This window comes from Lynx canadensis, chromosome B3, assembly GCF_007474595.2.
Source record: "Lynx canadensis isolate LIC74 chromosome B3, mLynCan4.pri.v2, whole genome shotgun sequence".
Lineage (NCBI taxonomy): Eukaryota > Metazoa > Chordata > Mammalia > Carnivora > Felidae > Lynx > Lynx canadensis.
In genome coordinates this window covers 70,964,475-70,985,039 of record NC_044308.2, presented here as the reverse complement: position 1 = coordinate 70,985,039, position 20,565 = coordinate 70,964,475, and the positions used below count along the sequence as shown (strand labels likewise).

At 36.4% G+C, this 20,565-nt stretch overlaps 2 protein-coding genes across 2 annotated transcripts; one reads left to right on the top strand and one right to left on the bottom strand.

Moving 5' to 3' along the window:
• Positions 1-2,529: 2,529 nt before the first annotated feature.
• LOC115517036 (olfactory receptor 11H6-like) lies at positions 2,530-3,471 on the bottom strand. The gene has a single exon (XM_030320212.1). The coding sequence runs from the start codon at positions 3,469-3,471 to the stop codon at positions 2,530-2,532; it is 942 nt and encodes a 313-aa protein (XP_030176072.1).
• Positions 3,472-19,261: 15,790 nt separating this feature from the next.
• Positions 19,262-20,200, top strand: LOC115517035 (olfactory receptor 11H6-like). Its single transcript, XM_030320211.1, has one exon. It carries the CDS (start codon positions 19,262-19,264, stop codon positions 20,198-20,200), a length of 939 nt encoding a protein of 312 aa, XP_030176071.1.
• Positions 20,201-20,565: the final 365 nt, after the last annotated feature.

Below are 20,565 nucleotides of genomic sequence, written 5' to 3'. Positions count from 1 at the left end.
AAATAAATAGTTCCAAGATCAGAAGAGCTTCTGAAGTGGAAAGGATTTTATTAAGCTGGAATTTTTATTAAGCCTTCCTCTATGGTATTAAGCAGGCTTTCCCAGGAGTTCAGATAAAACACTATTGTGTTTTAGAAGGTTCTAGATGATCTGATCCTGCCTGTCTCTCTAGCCTCCTATACCATCTTCATTTTGGGTAGCCAAATAAATTATTTAATATTCTTTGAAAACCACAAACTTTAACCTATACTTACATGGGATTTGGTTCCCCTAGAACTTTGCATAGCATATTTTATGACTTTGAAATATCACCTCCTAACAAAGGCACTCTCGAGCCATGTCATCTAAATTACTCACTATCCTACCCAAAACTTTTTTTTTTTTTAATTTTTTTTCAACGTTTATTTATTTTTGGGACAGAGAGAGACAGAGCATGAACGGGGGAGGGGCAGAGAGAGAGGGAGACACAGAATCGGAAACAGGCTCCAGGCTCTGAGCCATCAGCCCAGAGCCTGACGCGGGGCTCGAACTCCCGGACCGCGAGATCGTGACCTGGCTGAAGTCGGACGCTTAACCGACTGCGCCACCCAGGCGCCCCAAGGAACATAAAGTAGATTAGTGGTTTCCAGGGTCTGATGGAGAGGGAAGTAGGGAATGACTGCTAATGGGTATGGGATTTCTTTTTGAGGTTATGAAAATATTGTAAAATTTGTTAGTGGTGATTGTTGCACAGCTATGTGAATAAACTAAGAGCACTGAATTGTCCCTTTTTAAAAGGGTGAATTTTTATGGTATGTAAACTGTATTTCAATCAAACTATTATAAACCAAAACAAAAAAAGTTAGAAAAGTTTATTTCCATTGCTGGGTGTGGTCTTTCTGAGGACAGGAAAGAAATATTGCTAATCAGCATTACTCCAAAGGCTAGTACAATGCCAGGATGGTTTTTCATATTCGCTATTCTTTTTAATATACATATATCCCATTTAATATACATATATCCCAATATACATATATCCCCAGGTAAAAATATTCAAAAGAGACTTACCTAACTTGAATATAAAATTTTGGGGGGGCAAAACAATGATTATTATACTTGTGTTATAACATGTCGTATTGCTATCTAATAATCAGTTTGGTTGATTTGCACCAGGGTGGCTTTTGAAAAGAAAAGGAATGTGGATGTAGTCTCGTTATGTGTTATTGTGGAGTTTATAAGTCCCTGGATTGGAATGCAGTGGTTCCCAGTGCTTTTTGTGTATTACAATTTCCTGGGGGGCTTTTCAGAATACCTGTACCACCTGCACCCCCCATCATGAGTCACTCAGTTGAGAACCACTGCTTGGGTGGAGGTAGGTGTCAATAGGACTGCATGTGGTTGTGATTACAGTGAGGCAACAGAGAAACTGTTGTAAAGCACTGGTTTTCCAACTTTAACGTATGTAATAACCCATGAGGATAAAATGCAGATTCTACTTTATAGGGCTGAGCTAGGACCTGAAATCCTACCTTCCAAGAAGCTCCCCAGTGATGCCCAGCTAACAGTCCCCAATCCACATTGTCAGTGGTAAGGGTTGTATAATACATTTTCAAAGGAGTGAAAGCATGGTTAATAAGAAAATGTAATAAAGAAAATGAAATAAAGCAGTTGCATACTTAGACAAAGAGCTTGATGAAGGGAAGGAAGCAGGTAATTGCTTAAGACATTAACTTTCATCTTGGTGAGCTTTTCCATTGATTTGATTATCATTTAATGATTGGTCCAACCACTTTAGATGAATTTCACGTTTTCTAGAAGTTTTTCCATTTTGGCCATAGGATGAAAATTTGGATTGTTAGGGACTTTGCATAATTTCTTTAGATATTGTCCTGATTTGCCAGGATGATAGAATCTAGTGAGGAAATATGAACAAATATATTTGTTTTATTTAAATTGACATTATTGACATTTTTGTGCTAGACATGATATTGAGTTCTGGAATTACAGAAATTAATAAGCATAGTCCCTGTTCTTAAAATTTGACAGTTTAGGGGCACCTGGGTCGCTCAGTTGGTTAAGCGTCCCACTCTTGATTTTGGCTCAGGTCATGATCTCATGGTTCATGGGATTGAGCCCCAAATTGGGCTCGGGGCTGACAGCATGGATCCTGGTTGGGATTTTCTCTCTCCCTCTCTCTCTGCCCCTCTTTTTCTCATGCTCATGCTCTCTATCTCTCTCAAAATAAATAAACTTAAAAAAATTTGACAATCTGTTAAGGATGGGGAGGCATGTAGGACAGATTTGTGAACAGCTAACTATCACACAAGAAATAAATGAATGACATGTGCAGTAGAAGTACACACAACGTGCTATGGAAGAGGCAGTTAATTCCACCTGGGGAAAGGTTCCATTGATGACCTGGTATTTAGAATTTTGAAATGACTTCTTCAAAATGTTCACTGGTTGTTGGCCAGTTCTCAACTATTCACTGTCAGGAGGCTCACGGTTGGAACTCATCCAGGAATAACATACTAACATCACAGACCAATTTTAGAAACCTCCTAGAACTTTCTTCAAGGCATCCTTCATTTCTTTATTCCGGAGGCTGTAGATCATGGGGTTAAAAAAAGGGGTCAGAACTGAGTAGAATAGAGTTGTGAACTTCTGCATTCCCTCTGCTTGTCCTGACCCCGGGCTCACATATGTCATCATGACAGAGCCATAGAATAGAAACACAACAGCCAGATGTGAGGAGCACGTAGAAAAGGCCTTCTTCCGGCCAGCAACTGAGGGCACCTGCACTACAGCCCTCAACACCAGGGTATAGGAGCCAGTAATGTAGAAAAAGGTGGCAAAGATGAGGAGTGAGCTCATGGTGCCACATATGAGAATAGTCCCTGGGATTGGGACACAGGCTGAAGCCAAGGCCAGCAGAGGACCCAGGTCACACAGGAAGTCATCAATCACATTTGGGCCACAAAATGGTAGCTGGGTAACAAGTATCACTGGGATCAGAAACCAGAGAAAACCATAGACCCAGCAAAAGATGACCAGGCTGCAACAGAACTTCACAGTCATGATGGTGGGGTAATGCAGGGGGTGACAGATTGCCAGGAACCGGTCATAGGCCATGATGGACAGAAATAAGCATTCAGTTGTGCCTAGTGAGAAGAAGAAGTACAACTGGAGGAGGCACCAAGCAAAGGAGATGGTTTTGGTCTGGGAGAGGAAGTTGGCCAGCATGTTGGGCACATCAGAGTTAACATAGCAGATTTCCAGGAAGGAGAAGTTGGCCAGCAGAATATACATGGGGGTGTGGAGCCGGCGGTCCCAGTGTACCACACACACAATGGCCATGTTTCCAAGGAGCGTCATGATGTAAGTCACAAAGAATATGGAAAAGAGGAGGATCTGCATTTCCCAACGGCAAGGAAAGCCCAAGAGGATGAACTCACTCACAGTGTGAGAAATATTTCTGGCCTCCGAAGTCATTTCCTTCTATCCTGTGAGGATTGCAGCAGAAGTTACATTACAAAAGGAGTCATGTCTCCTGATTCCTCCCCAGGAGAGAACACATTTTCCTGATCATAGGGGAGACCTAGACCAGGAGTTCCTATTTTTGATTGGGCACTTCAACAATATACTTGTTGAGTATACTTTTCTATATATGACTCTTCACTTTTAAACTTTATACAGCCCACTGTCAATCAATATAGTAAATATTGGTAAATATTTTGAAAAAAGTTTTCTTAAAATAAAAGTAGAAATTCAGGTATTTCCTTTCTGCATCTCTCATTGAGTTGTCCGGTGCACCCAACTTTGGAGAACATTGGTCTAGACAATATACATAGGTGGCTGGCTGAAGCTAAATTGAGATATAAACATTGACATTGGCAATTCATCCATAAAAAAAAATTAGAATTGACAGTTTTACCAAACAAAACAGTACAATCAGATAAGTGATATAAAGGAGAGAACATGAGGCTTTGAAGCCAGGTATGAAAATAACCAGAGTGACTTTAAGCAAGTTGCATTTTAGCACACTAAGTAACCATTTATAGGCCATTATTAGTGTCTCTTCTCTATCTGTAGGATGCTGTGGTACAAGGGCTCCAGACTCTGATATTATTAGCAACACATGGGGGAGCCTTTGAAAGGTGTAGATTCCTGGGCTCCGCCTGGGTTTGGGATCCACTGGTGTGTGTCAGAGCACAAGCTCTGGAGACATGACAGTTCTGGGCTCTGCCACTTCCTGAGGAGCATTTCCTCAGGCAAGAATTTGACCTTTGAGACTATGTTTCTTTCTCTGTAAATTATGAACAGTCATACCTCCACAGTAAGGATGGCATGAAAATTGCATAGAATAATGTATGCAAAAGCCGTTTAAAATTATACAGTGCTACAGAAATATAAACTTTGGTAAACTGTTCAGGGCTTGTTATGCTAAACATTACACTCCTTTGTTAACCTTATAAATTAAATTGATTTTATTTATTTATTTTATTTAAAAAATTTTTTTTTGTATTTTATTTTTTATTTTTTTATTTTTTTGACTTAAAGATCTACTTTCTTTTTTTCTTTTTTTCAATATATGAAATTTATTGTCAAATTGGTTTCCATATAAATTAAATTGATTTTAAAATGCAAAAGAATGTGTTTTCCTGTGGAATTTTAGCCATGTGACAGGCATAGTCCATGTTGTGTGTGTTTGTGTGCATGTACACACGTGTGTGTGTATGAAAAAGAAAGTGCTTCTCAGTCGTTTCAGAGTACACTGAATGAAACTCCCTTATAAGCCTCTTTTTTTTTTAAGTTTATTTATTTTGAGAGAGACAGAGACAGCATGGGTGGGGGAGGGGCAGAGAGAGAGGGAGAGAGAATCCTAACCAGGCTCCTGGGAGATCATGACCTGGGCTGAAACCAAGAGTTGGACACTTAACCCACTAAGCCACCCAGGTGCCCCTATAAGCACCCTTTTTTGCTTATCAAACATACCTATAAAGCACCTTTGAAGACCCTTTTTTTGCCTATCAAACATATCAGAGCTCTCATTTTTTTCTTAATAGACTGTTTTCCTTGGTAAGGTTACCACTGCAACCATAAACAATAGGATCATTTTCCTGATGGCTACACTGTAGTTTGTATTAAAGCCACCTACTTTTGAAGCCACAAAACTTCCTGTGTGATTTCTTCCCCCACTGCTCCTACCCATGCCTGGCTCCTTTGTGGGATTTCCTGGGAAATAAGCATCAACGTTTATTCAAATGATCACAACAGAAGAGCAACAACAAATACTATTTCAAAATAGTCAGACATGGAAATCAGGGTTTTGATAGAACCTTTCTCCCTCTGGCATTCTTTAGTTTTGTGGTTTATTCAGCCCTGCAAGCCTGGCGCGCTCTCTCTCTCTCTCTCTCTCTCTCTCTGATACAGGGGGGCAGAGAGAAGCTTATCTAAATTTCAGCCTTGACCTAAGCCTAAGTTGAACCCAGAAGAAGTTTGGAATATGGGTATATCATCTCTGTTTTGCCTTTTTCCTCCTTTCCCATTTTAGAAGCTCAGAACTCAAATGCTCTATTTATCTTTTCTTGGCAACACCAGTTCTTTGGGGAAAAATCCAATAAACTCCTGCATAAACTGAACCTCAGTGTCTGTGAAGACTTAGCAGTTTTCATTTTCCACATTATGTACACAAGGGCACATGACCAGCTGGCACACACACCAGATACAGTGGAGCAGCATTTATTGGGAGAAACTTGCAGACCCAGCATCAGTCACAGGCCTGCAGTCCCCTTTTGTTTTGCTCATTATAAGCACAGTGGCACACAGAAATCTAGGATATTACGTTTTAAGAAGCCACCTGAACTTTTAAGGCCTGAGGGTTTTGTTTTTTAGCTGTGTGATTAGGGAAGTGCTAACCCCTCCCCTGATGTGATTAGGGCCAGTATATAACATCAACATGAAGAAAATTTGGTTCTGGTCCTATTTCGAGAATCAGGTTTTGGGGCTGGGGGAGAGGGCTGCCAGCATTTCTCCTGGTGTGATTGGGGGCTGAAGTCAATTCAAACTTTGCAGTTGCAGCTCTAGGCTATGACAAGTTAACAGAGGATTCCCCCCCTCAGCCATGTGAAGGAGAAAGTCATTGCATTAAGCACTGGGCAATTGATGCTTCATTTCCATGGAATGTCACAGGAGGCAATTTACTCTTTGGGAGGGTGGCTTGAAAGAAATTTGTTTGAACAAGTTAACCCTTATGTCTGCCATAAGGGTTAGATGTAACCCTTATGGGTTTTTTGGAGGGCTTTCTTAATTACTCTATAGGGGAGCCATAGCAAGGGTTATTGCTTCCATTTCATGTATGAGGAGATAAAGATTCAGAGATCAAATGCCTGAAATTCCAAACCAGTAAGTGACAGGGTCAGGACACGAGTCTTTGCTTTCTAGCTCCTATTTTGCTATTTCCTCACCATGTTAGAGGACCTTCAGAGTAGATGTGTCTAAAATGTCACTCATCCCAGGGAAAAAAGTGTATCAAATTAATAAAATGAGCAACTGTTGGTGCTATAGACATCATCACATCATCCAAGGGAAGAGGGGTGGCATCTCCCAAGCATCCCTTAAATTATACCACCTAGGTGGAATTGTGGGTTTTTTTTTCCTTTTATTTTTCATTTTTACATGGCTAGCTCATTTTTTTTTCTTTTTTGTTTTTTGTAGTAAGTTCAGACACACAAATACTATACTGAGTGTGGTAGTTATTTTACTCTTACCTGACTTTTCTGATATGCAGTGTTCAACTTCTCTACAGTGAAGAGGCAGGGCAACTCTCATCCATCTATACAAAATTAAGATAAATGATTATCTTAAAGAAGTAATGGAAGTTTGTTTTGTTTTGTTTTTTAAAGAGACGATATTAAGCAACAATAGACAGTGAGGAGGCATCTAAGGGACCTACAGGCATGTTTCTTTGCAGTTTGGGGTGTTATAATTCTATTTGTCGCAGCTTTTGACTTATTACTACTTTTATTATTTAAACTTTTTTTCACCAATTAGATAATGTTACCCTGTTTCTACCAGTGCCTGCCTGAGTCTCTGTTTCCCAGTTATCTTTGCAGCATAAAGGACAACTGATTCAATGTGCTATGTCCAAGGACTCACTTAAGTGAATAGCTGGATTCTGTTCCTTGTACTCTGGAGGAAATAAACTGTCAAGTCTGGCCTTCTGTTTCTTGGAATAACGTATTGCTCATATTCACTGGCCTCAGAGACATCATGGGTTTAAAGGGATTTACAAAGTCACATTTTCTTATTGATCTGAATTTACTGAATCTTGGAGCTGGGAGAGACTTTAGGGATTCTCTAGTCTGTCTTCCTACCAGCAGTAAGAACCCCTTTCTTCTGCTTTCTTGCTGGTTGGTCATCTAGCTTCTGTTGGAATAATCCATGACAAATAGCTCAATGAACTGCAGAACAGCTTTCAGTCTTAGAGATTGTAATAAACTTCCTTGTTCTCTCTTACGTTCCTGAGTCACGTTCCCATCTTGATGTGCCATCTTGGTCTCACTTCTGCCTCAGGGAAGGAGGGTTAACATTATGTGCCCATCATACACACACACTCTGTTAAGATTTTGACCACGCATTATCCTTCTTGGTCTTTCAACAACTATAGAAGTAGTAACTGGGCCACAAGAAGACAGTAAGTGGTGGTGCTGGGCAGATTGTATTATTTCATTACATTATGCTGATGCTCAGAATAAGTCTACGCAGCAGTATTTAGAATATCTGAGGAAGGGACTCATGTCTTCTTTGAATCTTCTCTATTCATACTAAGCACTCTTGGGTTCTTTAAATTTGACGTAATTTCTAGGGTGCTCACCATCCTCGCTGCCTTTTGATTGTTCATACCTTTCAGAAGATATGATCTTACTGAAACCAAACAGAGTGTCCTTTGTGCTGTGTGACTGACACAGAGCACAGTGTGCCGTGATCTCTTTTGTTCTAGACTCATGCAGACTTAGGTTGACGTTAGCTTTTTTGGGCAGTAATTTTATATTTTAGACTTTTATTGAATTTTCATTTTACCAAAGTCCTTAGAGTTCATTCACAAGAACTTCTTTAAAGCCAGATTGGCCCCATCTGATGCTTGTGTCATTGAGTTTTCTAAACAAGGGAGGTTAATTACTGAATTTCACTAAGTGTTTCAGTCAATTAAGATCTTAAGACTATCAAATACTAGCTTTCTTTTCTATTTTTATTGCCTAGAATTTGATAAAATTTCTTTTGTTTCACCTATGTCTGATTAAAATATTATATACAACATGAGAAAGTCCTTTTTTTACTTAAAACTTTTTCTAGCTTAACATCTATTATCAACAATTGTTGATAGATGGCTAAGCTAAAAATAGATAAATAGTACAAAGGTGGTGAAAATGACATTGTATCTCTGGAAGACATTCTGGCATATATAATTGGATGGTTTATGAAAAGTTTTTAGAAGGAAAGTTTAGACTTTTTTGTTTTTGTTTTTTTATTTTATTTTATTTTATTTTATTTTATTTTATTTTATTTTATTTTATTTTTTTAATTTACATCCAAGTTAGCATATAGTGCAACAATGATTTCAGGAGTAGATTCCTTAATGCCCCTTACCCATTTAGCCCATCCCCCCTCCCACAACCCCTCCAGTAACCCTCTGTTTGTTCTCCATATTTCAGAGTTTCATGTTTTGTCCCCCTCCTTGTTTTTATATTATTTTTGCTTCCCTTACCTTATGTTCATCTGTTTTGTATCTTAAAGTCCTCATATGAGTTAAGTCATATATTTGTCTTTCTCTGACTAATTTTGCTTTGCATAATACCCTCTAGTTCCATCTACATAGTTGCAAATGGCAAGATTTCACAAATTTTAGACATTATACTGGTACCCTCATTCAATTTCAGTTGTTTAAAATTTTTCTTTCATTCTCCAGAATCTTCTAAATACAGTAATAGTGGTTTTGAAATCACACCTGTAAATTCTTTCTGTATCCTGGGATATAATTTGTCTAGGTCTGAGAAATTAAGCTTATTAATAGTTACTGAGTGCTGTTTCACTTAATTTTCCTGTCAATTCTCTTTTATACATGTGTTCTCCATTCTTTGGAAAGAAGATCATTTTTTGGAGCTGACCATATTTTAATTTAATTTAGATTGATGGGTGCCATGCCTTTCTCCAGAGGGCAGGAGATGGCCCAGGCTTTTTTTTTTTTTTTTTTTTTTGAATCTCATAAACCTTGCAAGCAAGGAGACCCTCTCATTATAGTGCTATCAGCTTGTGTTGGAAGTTGTGTTCTCATTGAGGTCTTAATCCAGTGAAAAGCTCACTAAATTCCTTAGAGAAACCCATGCTTTCTTTATAATCACTTTATTTTACCGGTCTCTCTGTAGTCGTTTCTGTCTCTTTCTTTCTCTCACTCCATTTATTACTTTATTTTTCTTTTCCATAGAGTTACTTCTAAGATGACAGTATGACTTGGGATTTCTGCCTCTGGCAAATTTAAGAACTGGCTGTAATACTACCCATCTTCTTATAGTTATTTACTTGTATAAGTAAATAATAGTACTTCATACCATTTTCAGTAAAATATTTTTGTTTTTCATTTTTTTAGTAAAATATTTTTTTTTTCAACGTTTATTTATTTTTGGGACAGAGAGAGACAGAGCATGAATGGGGGAGGGGCAGAGAGAGAGGGAGACACAGAATTGGAAACAGGCTCCAGGCTCTGAGCCATCAGCCCAAAGCCTGACGCCGGGCTCGAACTCAGGGACCGCGAGATCGTGACCTGGCTAAAGTCGGACGCTTAACTGACTGCACCACCCAGGCGCCCCTAAAATATTTTTAAATAACAGAATCAACTTCTTGACTGCTGTCCATCACGAACTTTAGTTCATTTTCTATTTGCTGTTACTTTGCTACTACTTATCGAACATTTATGTGCTACGGTACAGGCCTTTCAAGCTTATTTTCTAAACTTCTTTTGACTTTATAGCTGATCCCTATCCTAAATGATTTCAATAACACAACAAAATTTTACTAAGTGCCTACTAAATTCTTGTATAATTTTCAATGCAAGGGCTGTTTTGGGAAGTGTCTTTATATTCCTGCATGGTGAAATGTCTTAAAAATTATAAATATTTTTTTCAATAAAAGGGACATTTAAAGAAGTGAAAATGAAATTTCAGGATAAGTTGTGGAAGTTAACTTCCCACCATTCTAGATGAAGGCTGGTAATTTGAGCTGAAAAAATCATTTTTCTTTTGCTTTTCACATTAGCGTAGGTGAATAACCATGATACCAGTGTTGGTGAAGGTGCAATGCAATGACATTCAGAAGAACTTGTGGAGGGAATATAAACTTGTAAATTTTTTTTCTGACAGGCAATTTGGAAGCGCTAGAGCTTTAAAAACCTGTGTGCCTATTAAATAAAAATCAGAGATGTGGAAAAAATTACTAATAAGTAAGTTCATTGTAGCAGTGCCTAAAAATTTCTGGGGCTCATGTTAAAATACAGACTGACTCAAAAGGAAAAGATGTGGCTCGAGATTCTAAATTTTTAATGTGGAGAATTTGAATCACTATGCTGTATACCTGAGACTAGTGTAACATTGTGTAACTAATGTAACATGAGGTAACTAGTATCAACTATACACAAATGAAAAAGAGGTTTTAAAAAAGCAATAGGGTAATGCTGATTCTTTGAGTAGTAAAGGTTTGTAAAGTTCTTTCCAGAGTTCTTTGTATAGCAAGGGTTTATGTAGTTCTTTATATACATTTCTGTAAAGAAAGTAAAAAATACAAAGGAATAGAAAAATTCCTGTGAAGAAATAAAACTTAATAGTGGTAACTTTTTCAAGGTCAAATGATAGGTTACATAATTGTTTTCCTTTATACATATCTATATTTCTTAACTTTTTATGAGTAATATGTATCACTTTACAATCTGAAAGATAATTATTATAAAATATTGTTTTTGAAGGTACTTACTCTTCTGGACCTTCTACCTTCTCTGAGCACTTTTTATGACCTTTGTTATTCCTGAAATGTGCTAGGGAGTCCGCAATTTGTGTCATGTTTGACTTACCATGTAGGATGTCGTCTCCCCTTCACTTGCTGCTTGGATTTAAAGCCACTCAGGTCAGCCACTGTGCCAGGGTTGAGGAGAAAGGGAAGGTTCCCAACAGGGCATCCTGAGGTTACATTTTACTTTTGGGTCACCTATATCATTTCATAAGCCTAGGGCAGGGATAAGAAGTTAAATTAAAAAAATTGAGTGCAACATTGTGAGAAATGATAACCTTCAGCTTCTGGAGAGGATTTGTACTGTTACTTCTCTCTCATTAGAAAAAGTCATATCTTATCTTCAGTCTACTTTTCTTCCCTAAAAGCAACAGAAAGGAAATTGATATTAGTTTCCGTTCTGGGTTTTACTTTTCTTCAATAAACTTTATGGAGAATGCTGTCGTTTAGAATAAGGTCACAAATACTGTGATGATAGTAGAACAGAGTAAATGAAGGCAATATAATTACCTTTCTTTTATTTATTTCTTTTATTTTTCTTTTGCCTTTCCAGTTGACAACTTTTGAAAGTAATGGTTTCATATTCAACTAGAAATGTAGTTTCTCAAACTCAGATTTCCACACTCAAAATATAACACATATTTTTCTCTGTCCCACAATCATGCAGTATAGGCACCAGCCCTTTGTTGAAGGAATTGATTCAAGAACTGATTGAGAATAGGAAACAGAGTCTGCAGTTAAGCCTTAACCTGGATCTGAGTTCTATCCCTTGAGCTTTCAATTTCAGTGCATTTGGGGAAATTTTTTTTTTTTTGAAGTTGGAAAAAATGAGTATTTTTCCCCTCCCAGCAGTGATGAGAATGAAAACTTGGCTTCTCCACTTGTCCCGTGAAACTATTGCTGGGCCAAAGCCAGCTTCCCTAAAGGGATTCTTTGCTGAGATTCCCTCAGCTGGATGAACATTACCCCAAGGACCCATGTTTTGATGATTCTTTTTCCAAACGTCTGATATTCCTTTTCTCATATTGGACCAGTGAGTCTACTCCATCTGTTTGCACTGTCCATTTGACATGCAGTTCTGAGCCTCTTTCTCAGATTAAAGGGACACTTATTTCGATTATTCATTTTTAAATTCATTACCTGAATCCAAAAGTCAATCCAAGCCTGTACCTTCCCATTTCCTTTGCCATCAAATATTAGCAGTTGATATTTATTGAAAGCTTCCTTTGTGCAAGGCAGTAAAATGAGTAACTTTTTTGAATAAGTTCATTTAACTCCCATAAGAATCCAACATGTATTAATTTGTTCAAGTTTTTTTCATCTAATAAATGGGAATGCCAATATCTGAATTTAGTTGTCTCTGAGAACAGAGCCTGAGTTTTTAAATACTAACCTATTTACCCTGCATCATCACTTGGGAGGGAAGGAAAACAATGCTTACTGATAACTCATTTCATGCCAGGCAATGTGACAAAATCTTATAAAAATGTAATTTTATTTAATCTTTGCAACACTCTGTTGCAATTTTAAAAAATTCTGACTAATGAAGTAATATGTGTTTAAATAAAAATTTGGAAGATTCAGAAGAGTTTAAAGAGCTATAAAATTACTAATAATTTTATCAAGTAGACATAAATTCAGATAAAAATTTGGCATATTTCCTCTTCTCTGTTTTGTTCTAAAATTTTTTCTTTATACATATGAGGTTATATAGCATTTATAATTATATCCTGCTTATATAAGCATTTTTAAAATGTAATTAAAACTCTTAAATGCTACATAGTAGTGAGTGTTATTTTTATAACATTTCCTGAGTGTATTTAGGCTATTTTGAATTTTCCAATCTTAAAATAATGCAATAAAAATCTTTGGGTTTTAATGTTGCTTAGAGTTTTAGAATATTTCCCTGGAATAGATTGTTTCAAAGAAAATTATGTCAAAAGATATATATAGTTTTTAAAAGATATATATAATTTGGGGTGCCTGGGTGTCTCAGTGTTTAAGTGTCTGAGTCTTGCTTTTGGCTCAGGTCATGATCTCAGGGTTTGGTTTGTGGGTTCAGCCCTGTGTAGGGCTCCACGCTCTCTGCCTTTCCCCTACTCCCTTGCCATGTGTGCTTGTGCACTTTCTTTCTCAAAAGAAATACATTTTAAAAAAGGATTTATATAATTTAATGCTCACAACACATATTGCCAAATCACCTTCCAAAATATATTCTCAAAAGATGTGTTGATGAGGATGCCATCTTCTGGAATCCTTATTGGATATGGATGGTATTAAAAAAATTATCTCTATATTGATTGAAGAAAAACATTCATGTCTCATTTTTATAGTTGCATTTTTTTGGGCTTCTAGTTTTGTCATTTTTATCCAGTTTTATTGAGATATAATTAACATACAACACTGTATAAGCTTATGATATACAGCATAATGATTTGATTTACATATATTGTGAAATGATCACCACAGTAAGTTTAGTTACCATCCATCATCTCATATAGATACAAAAATAAGAAAAAAATTCTTTTGCTATGTGAACTCTTAGGATTTACTCTCTTAACAACTTTTATATATATTATAGGACAGTGTTAACTATAGTTATTATATTGTACATTTCGTCCCTACTATTTATCTTTTAACTGGAAATTTGTACGTTTTGACCACCTTTATCCAATTTCCTCTTCACCTATTCCCTGCCTCTGATAATCACAAATCTGATCACATATTCTGAGTTTTTTTTTTTAAGATTGTACCTATAAGTAAGATTATGCAGTATTTGTCTTTATCTGACTTATTTCACTTAGCATAATGCCCTCAAAGCCCATCCATTCTGTTGCAAATGGCAGGGTTCCCTGCTTTTAAATAGTTGAGTAATACTCCATTGTATATATATGCCACAACTACTTTATCCATTTATCCAATGATGGACACTTAGGTTGTTTCTATGTTTTGGCTATTGTAAATAATGCTGCTTTGAACAGGGTTGTGCAGTTATCTCTTCAATATAGTGTTTTTGTTTCCTTCAGCTATATTCCCAGAAGTGGAATTGCTGAATCATATGATAGTTCTATTTTTAATTTTTTGAGGAACCTCCATACTGTTTTCCACACTGGCTGTACCAATATACAGTCACATTAACCATGCTCAAAGGTTCCCTTTTCTCCAAACCCTTGCCAGGATTTGCTATCTCTTGTCTTTTTGATGATAGCCATCCTGACAGGTGTGAGGTGATATCTATCCCATTGTAGTTCAGATCTGCATTTTCCTAATGATGAGTAATGTTGAGCATCTTTTTATGTGTCTGTTGGCCTTCTGTATGTCTTCTTCTTTTTTTTTTTTTAAATTAATCTGTATGTCTTCTTTGGAAAAAATCTCTATCCTGGTCTGTTACATTTATTTATTTATTTATTTATTTATTTATTTATTTATTTAGCTGTGGAGTTGTATAAATTCTTTATATATATTGGATATTAACCACTTATCAGATACATGGTTTGCGAACATTTTTTTCCCATTCTATAGTTTGTCTTTTCATTATGTTGGTTATTTCTTTTACTGTGAAGAAGACTTTTAATTTGATATAGTCCCACTTGTTGGTTTTTTGTTTTGTTGCTTGTGCTTTGTGTGTTTATTAAAAAAGTCATTGCCAAGATATATGTCAAAGGGCTTCTTTATTTTTTTTAAGGAATTTTATGGTTTTAGATCTTACAGTTACGTCTTTAACTCATTTCAAGTTAATTTTTGTGAGTTGTGTAAGATAGAGGTCTAATTTCATTCTTTTATATGTGAATATCCAGTTTTCCCAGCACTATTTATTGAAGAGACTGTCTTTTCTCCAATGAGTATTCTTCGCCCCCTTGTCAAATATAGTTAACCATAAATGCATGGGTTCATTTCTGGGCTCCTGAGTTGTTCCATTGGTCTATGCACCTGTTTTTGTGGCAATACCATACTATCGTTATTACTATAGTTTTGTAAATTCATTTGATATCAGAAGATTTTGATACCTCTAGATTTGTTTTTATTTCTCAAGATTGCTTTGGAGTCCTCTGTGTTTTATTTTTTTAATAATTAAAAATTTTTTTCTTAATGTTTATTTTTGAGAGAGAGACAGAGAGAGAGAGAGAGAGAGACAGAGAGAGACAGAGACAGAGACAGACAGATGATAGGAAGCAGGCTCTGTGCTGACAGCTCAGAGCCTGATGGGACTCAGACCCTCATACTGTGAGATCATGACCTGACCTGAAGTTGAACACCTAACTGACTGAGCCACTCAGTCTCCCATTTCTGTGGTTCCATATAAGTTTTATGATTGTTTTTTCTTAGTCTGTGAAAAATACGATTGGAATTTTGATAGGAATCTTATTGAATTTGTAGATTGCTTTGGGTAGTATGGACATTTTAACAATATTAATACTTCTAATCCATGAACTTAGAATATCTTTCCATTTACTTGTATCTGCTTTAATTTCTTTCATTAATGTCTTAGACATCAATCTTTATCACAAAGTCTAAAATACTGGAAATAGCTATGGTATCACTTATTTCACTCTGAAAATCGACAGCCAGTTGAGTCACCAAAAGGTCAAGAAAAGGAAGAAAGGAGGGGCACCTGCTATGGAATATATTGCTTATGTCTTTGTATCTTATCTGTTGTGATAATAATTTAAAATGCCATTTTGTGAGTGTAAGAGGAAATTGATCTGACCAAATTGTATCTGTTCTTATCTGACTCAGTGGTTCTGAGAGAAGCTTCCACAGTGGATAGAGTGAAGCTTTTTAGGTTCTAAATGTTCCTCAAGAAGTCTAAGAAGACAGCAGGTATATACTTCCAGCAAGTCAGAGATTGTGCATCCAAGTTGCCTCCTTCTTATGACCCCCCCCAAAAAAAAAATTGTGCCCTAGAGGGCAATTAGGACATCTCCCATTGTTCCTTTTGGGTGGGTCCTCAGGATAAAGCAAACAAACTGAAGTGAGGAGAGACAAAGAGATATCCTTTCCTTAAATAATAATCCTATCAGAGCCAGAAGTAGTTGAATGCTAGAAACTGATACTTTCTCCTGCAGGTGGGACCCTTGGATTTCACTGGAGGTTAGACATATCTCACTAGAGTGAGTGTTAATGAATCCCTATTTTATTTTATCTTCCACACAATGGATGACTAATATATATGTGCTAAATGAATGAATAGATAGATGTCTTTAGGAAGTCACTTAATTGAGAATTTCACCAGATGATATATCACCTATGCAAAGTGGCCAGATGGGATGGGCACCATGAGTTTTCTCTTTGATAGAATTCCTGTGAAAATGAACATTACTCTCTGTAAAATTCCTCACATACAAGAAAACAAATCCTGGTGAAATTTTTCACATGTTTCAAGCTTAAGGGTCTTATTGCCTCTTAAAAATTTCTAAACCAAGTTTTAGTTATTTGTATTATGAAAAACTCAACCTTCTTTGATAGGTCTCATAATTTTATTATCTCTTCTGATCATATAATTATCCACCTTGTAACAGAGCTTCAGTATGGTAACTTTCTCCACAATCACTCCAAATTGCTTCCCACTCTCTCCAAATCACCTTGCTGTTTTTTTCTTATAATCACAATCACCTCAGTGATCAGGGTCTTTGTATTATATAGTGTTCTGTCCTGCTTATTGTTTGCTTTGCTTAAAACATGCTCATCCAGGTGGATGCTGAAAAAGATGCTGAGATGGGACAGGGTGGTGGGAGGGTGTTCCATGTTACTAGTTCCTATTCGTCTTAGGTCAGAGTGAGAGGGGAGACCACAGGCGATGCAGTATCCTGTAGCCGGCAGAGGAGGGGACAGACCTCCTGACATTACTAAGTTGATCAAACTCTCTCTATGCTTCTTTACCTAGCAATCTATTTGGGTTATATTGATCATGGACTTTGGGATCATACAAACCTGGGTTCAAGTCTTGTCTCTTTGATTTATTACCCTTTGACACAGGAAACTATTGAATATTTCTAAAATCTTGAAGTTTTTCTCTGGATAAAAAAAAAGTTTTATCAGTCCAGACCTAGGGACACAATTTCACTTCTGCCCTCCCAGCTTTCACGTATGTAAGTCAGTAGAGGAGAGAGTTGTGCCTGGACTCATAAGTTTAATTAAAATGGATTTTTCCCCCCAAGAAGAATTTTCCTAATAATCATTCATTTCGGGAAACCCACGAAAATCTGTAACAAAATCTGTAGTTGAAGTGTTGTGTGAAAGGGACTGAAAGCAGAATATAAGCCAACAAGTTGGAATCAGAGAAAGGAAAATTGTATAGAATAATGTCAAAAGGGGCTCAATTCAAGAAGTAAGGAGTAATTAAAGTGATTGCAATGATCAAATTGGGCTTCTTTGGGCCATTCTGTAATGAAGGTATAATGTTTTTATCGAGAGATTTATTCTGAGGTCCAAATGCAATTTTAGAACATGTTTTCAAATGTTAGTGGCATGGAAGTGCATTAATCTCATATCATTCCTAAGATTGAATATGCAAAAGGAGAAGAATGTGTATGAAAGCTGAATATTCTTTTTCTTTTTAGGTTCAAACAAATACTTTTTAGGAAGAGCCAGCTCATATTTTGCTTATGGTAATAAATAAATAAAATGGCAATAAAATGAGCCCTTCCACACTGAACATTTACTTTATGGTAAGCACTGTGTTAGATGCTTCATGAACATGATTATATTTTGTTAACAGTAGGTACTATTACCCTGATTTTGCAGATAAAGAAATTGAAACTCAGAGAAAGAGAAAGTCACTTGTTGCAGGTCATAAATCTTATATTAAAAAGGGCTAGAATTTCAGTTAAGTCTTTCTGAATTCTGACCTTTATTTTCCTTTAAAACAAAAAAAAAACCCATTTCTAATTATGGTAAAACTGACACCTCATTATTTTTTTTTAAGTTTAGCTCATTTTTTAAAAAAATATAATTTATTGTCAAATTGGTTTCCATACAACACCCAGTGTTCATCCCAACAAGTGCCCTCCTCAATGGCCATCACTCACTTTCCCCTCTCCCCTTGGGTAAATTCCTAGCAGTGTTATTGCTGGGTCATAGAGCAGTTCTATTTTTAATTTTTTGAGGAACCTCCCCACTGTTTTCTAGAGCAGCTGCACCAGTTTGCATGACACCTCATTCTTAAACACTTTGACTTTCTACTTAGAAAACATTAAGGTGTCAAGCTTTTTGTTTTTTCACAAAGCTCTATATATTTAAAATGAAAATTGAGGGAAAATTATATAAAATACATAGAAAATAAAAATGGGTGGAAAACCTGTTTCAACTAAAAAGTAAAGTATGTGATATCATTTTAAAAAATAGTAAACTGGCAAATTTTGCAAAGGGACTGAAATACTATATAGCTAACATGAATAAAAGGGATTCCACATTGGATAATTTGAATCAAATTAAAATAAATTAATTTAATTGTTTTTAAAGTACATGCTACATTCCTAAGTTAGACTGGGAATTGTTGAATTATCATTCAGTTATTTATGAACCCTCTTTTATCTTACATATTGTGCTTCTAAGTCGGTAGTCTAAGCTCTATATTTTACTTTCATTGCTCTCCATTCAAATCTTCTAAAACAATCTTCCCTGAATTCAAACTTCTCTGGCACCCATATGGTAAAATAGTAGTTCTCAAAAGCTGAGCATTGTTTTTGTCACACTAGAATCATCTGGGGATGCAAGTCTTTAATGGAAAGTAATTAATGAATTAATGTATTCATTTATGGATGTGTATTTTTATTGTGATGTACAAAGCTTCTATAATAATGTAGATAAATAGGGAGAATTTATGGATCTTGTGATGTTGATTGAAATGATATGTTGGCAATAAAATATTTCAGTGCAGTTTGAGGGCATAAATTCCTTCCTAAAGCTTATTAGCTATACTTGAGTTAAATAAAGTGAGCAGTTGAAGTGTATAGGCTAAAATTGGAAGAAAAAGCTCTAGAGAAAACATTTAAAGTAAAGTAATATTTAAAGTAACATTACCAGTGGTGTTTTTTCTATTTGTCTTATAACAGAGCTATTTTGATACAAATTCTTCATGTTGACTAAATATTAATATTCCATTTTTTCTCTACTTAAAATACTGCCTGGTTCTGATGAGAAGTTGAGGTATGGAGGGCTGAATAAAATAGGAGATTCTTATTATGTAGTTCTGATTACATCTGTGCACATTCTAGGTTGCAAAGAAATGTATGTTTTGCCTAACAATAATGTCACTGCTGTCATTCATGAATTCAGCCTCCTGGGTTTCTCGTGTAGTCAAGAAGTAGAAGTTCTCCTTTTTGTTTTGTTCTCTGTCATCTACATCTTGACCTTGTTGGGCAACAGTGCTATTATCTGTGCTGTGTGGTGGAACCAGCAACTCCACACCCCTATGTATACTTTATTGGCCAACTTCTCTTTCCTGGAGATCTGCTACGTCAGTTCCAATGTACCCAACATGTTGCTCAACTTCCTATCCAAGACCAAGACCATCTCTTATAATGGCTGCATCTTACAGTTCTACATCTTCCTCTCTCTTTGTGCTACAGAACTCTTCTTTCTGGCCCTCATGGCATTAGATAGGTATGTTGCCATCTGCCACCCACTGCACTATTCTACCATAATGACTGGGAAAGTCTGTGGAACCCTTGTGTCTGCTTGCTGGGTGGGTGGCTTTCTCTGGTTGGTGACCCCAGCCATACTTATCTCCCAAGTTCCATTTTGTGGTTCAAACGTCATTGACCACTACCTGTGTGATCTTGGGGCAATGCTGGCCATATCATGTTTACCTGTCCCCAAGACAACTCTGACTTGTAGCATTTTCAGTGCTGTGATAACATTCATTACTTTGTTCTATATCCTTGTGTCCTACACACTGGTCCTTCAAGCTGTGGTTCAGGTTCCCGAAGGTTCAGGTAGGAAAAAAGCCTTCTCCACGTGTGCCTCCCACCTGATAGTGGTGTCCCTATTTTATGGCTCAGTCATGGTGATGTATGTAAGCCCAGGGGCAGCCAATCAGCCTGGTATGCAGAAGTTCTTGACCATGTTATATTCAATTGCAACTCCACTTTTAAACCCTCTGATCTACAGCCTCAGGAATAAGGAGATGAAAGTTGCCCTGAGGAAAGTTATGTGTAAAGTTTAGAAATAATTCCTGAATGGGAGATGGCATAGTGCAATAAATTCCTTTTGAGTTCTGTTATAAAGAATATAGAAAAATTATACTTAAAAGTAGGAAAAGGAGCTAGATCTAGAATAAATGTGTCCACATGAGAATTCCTTAAAATTCCAAGCTTGTTTGCCTTCTGTATTGATTGAGTATGGTCAAGTTACTCAAATTGTTATTTGAGTATCTGTTATTTGAGTTATCTGTTTTTCCAATTTTAACTGGAGATGACCTTAGTAATCATATCTATATTATAGAGTGTTTGAGATTAAATGACTTACTATATGGAATCATTTAAAATAGAGCCTGGCTCTCAATAAATATTATATGATATGATAATATAT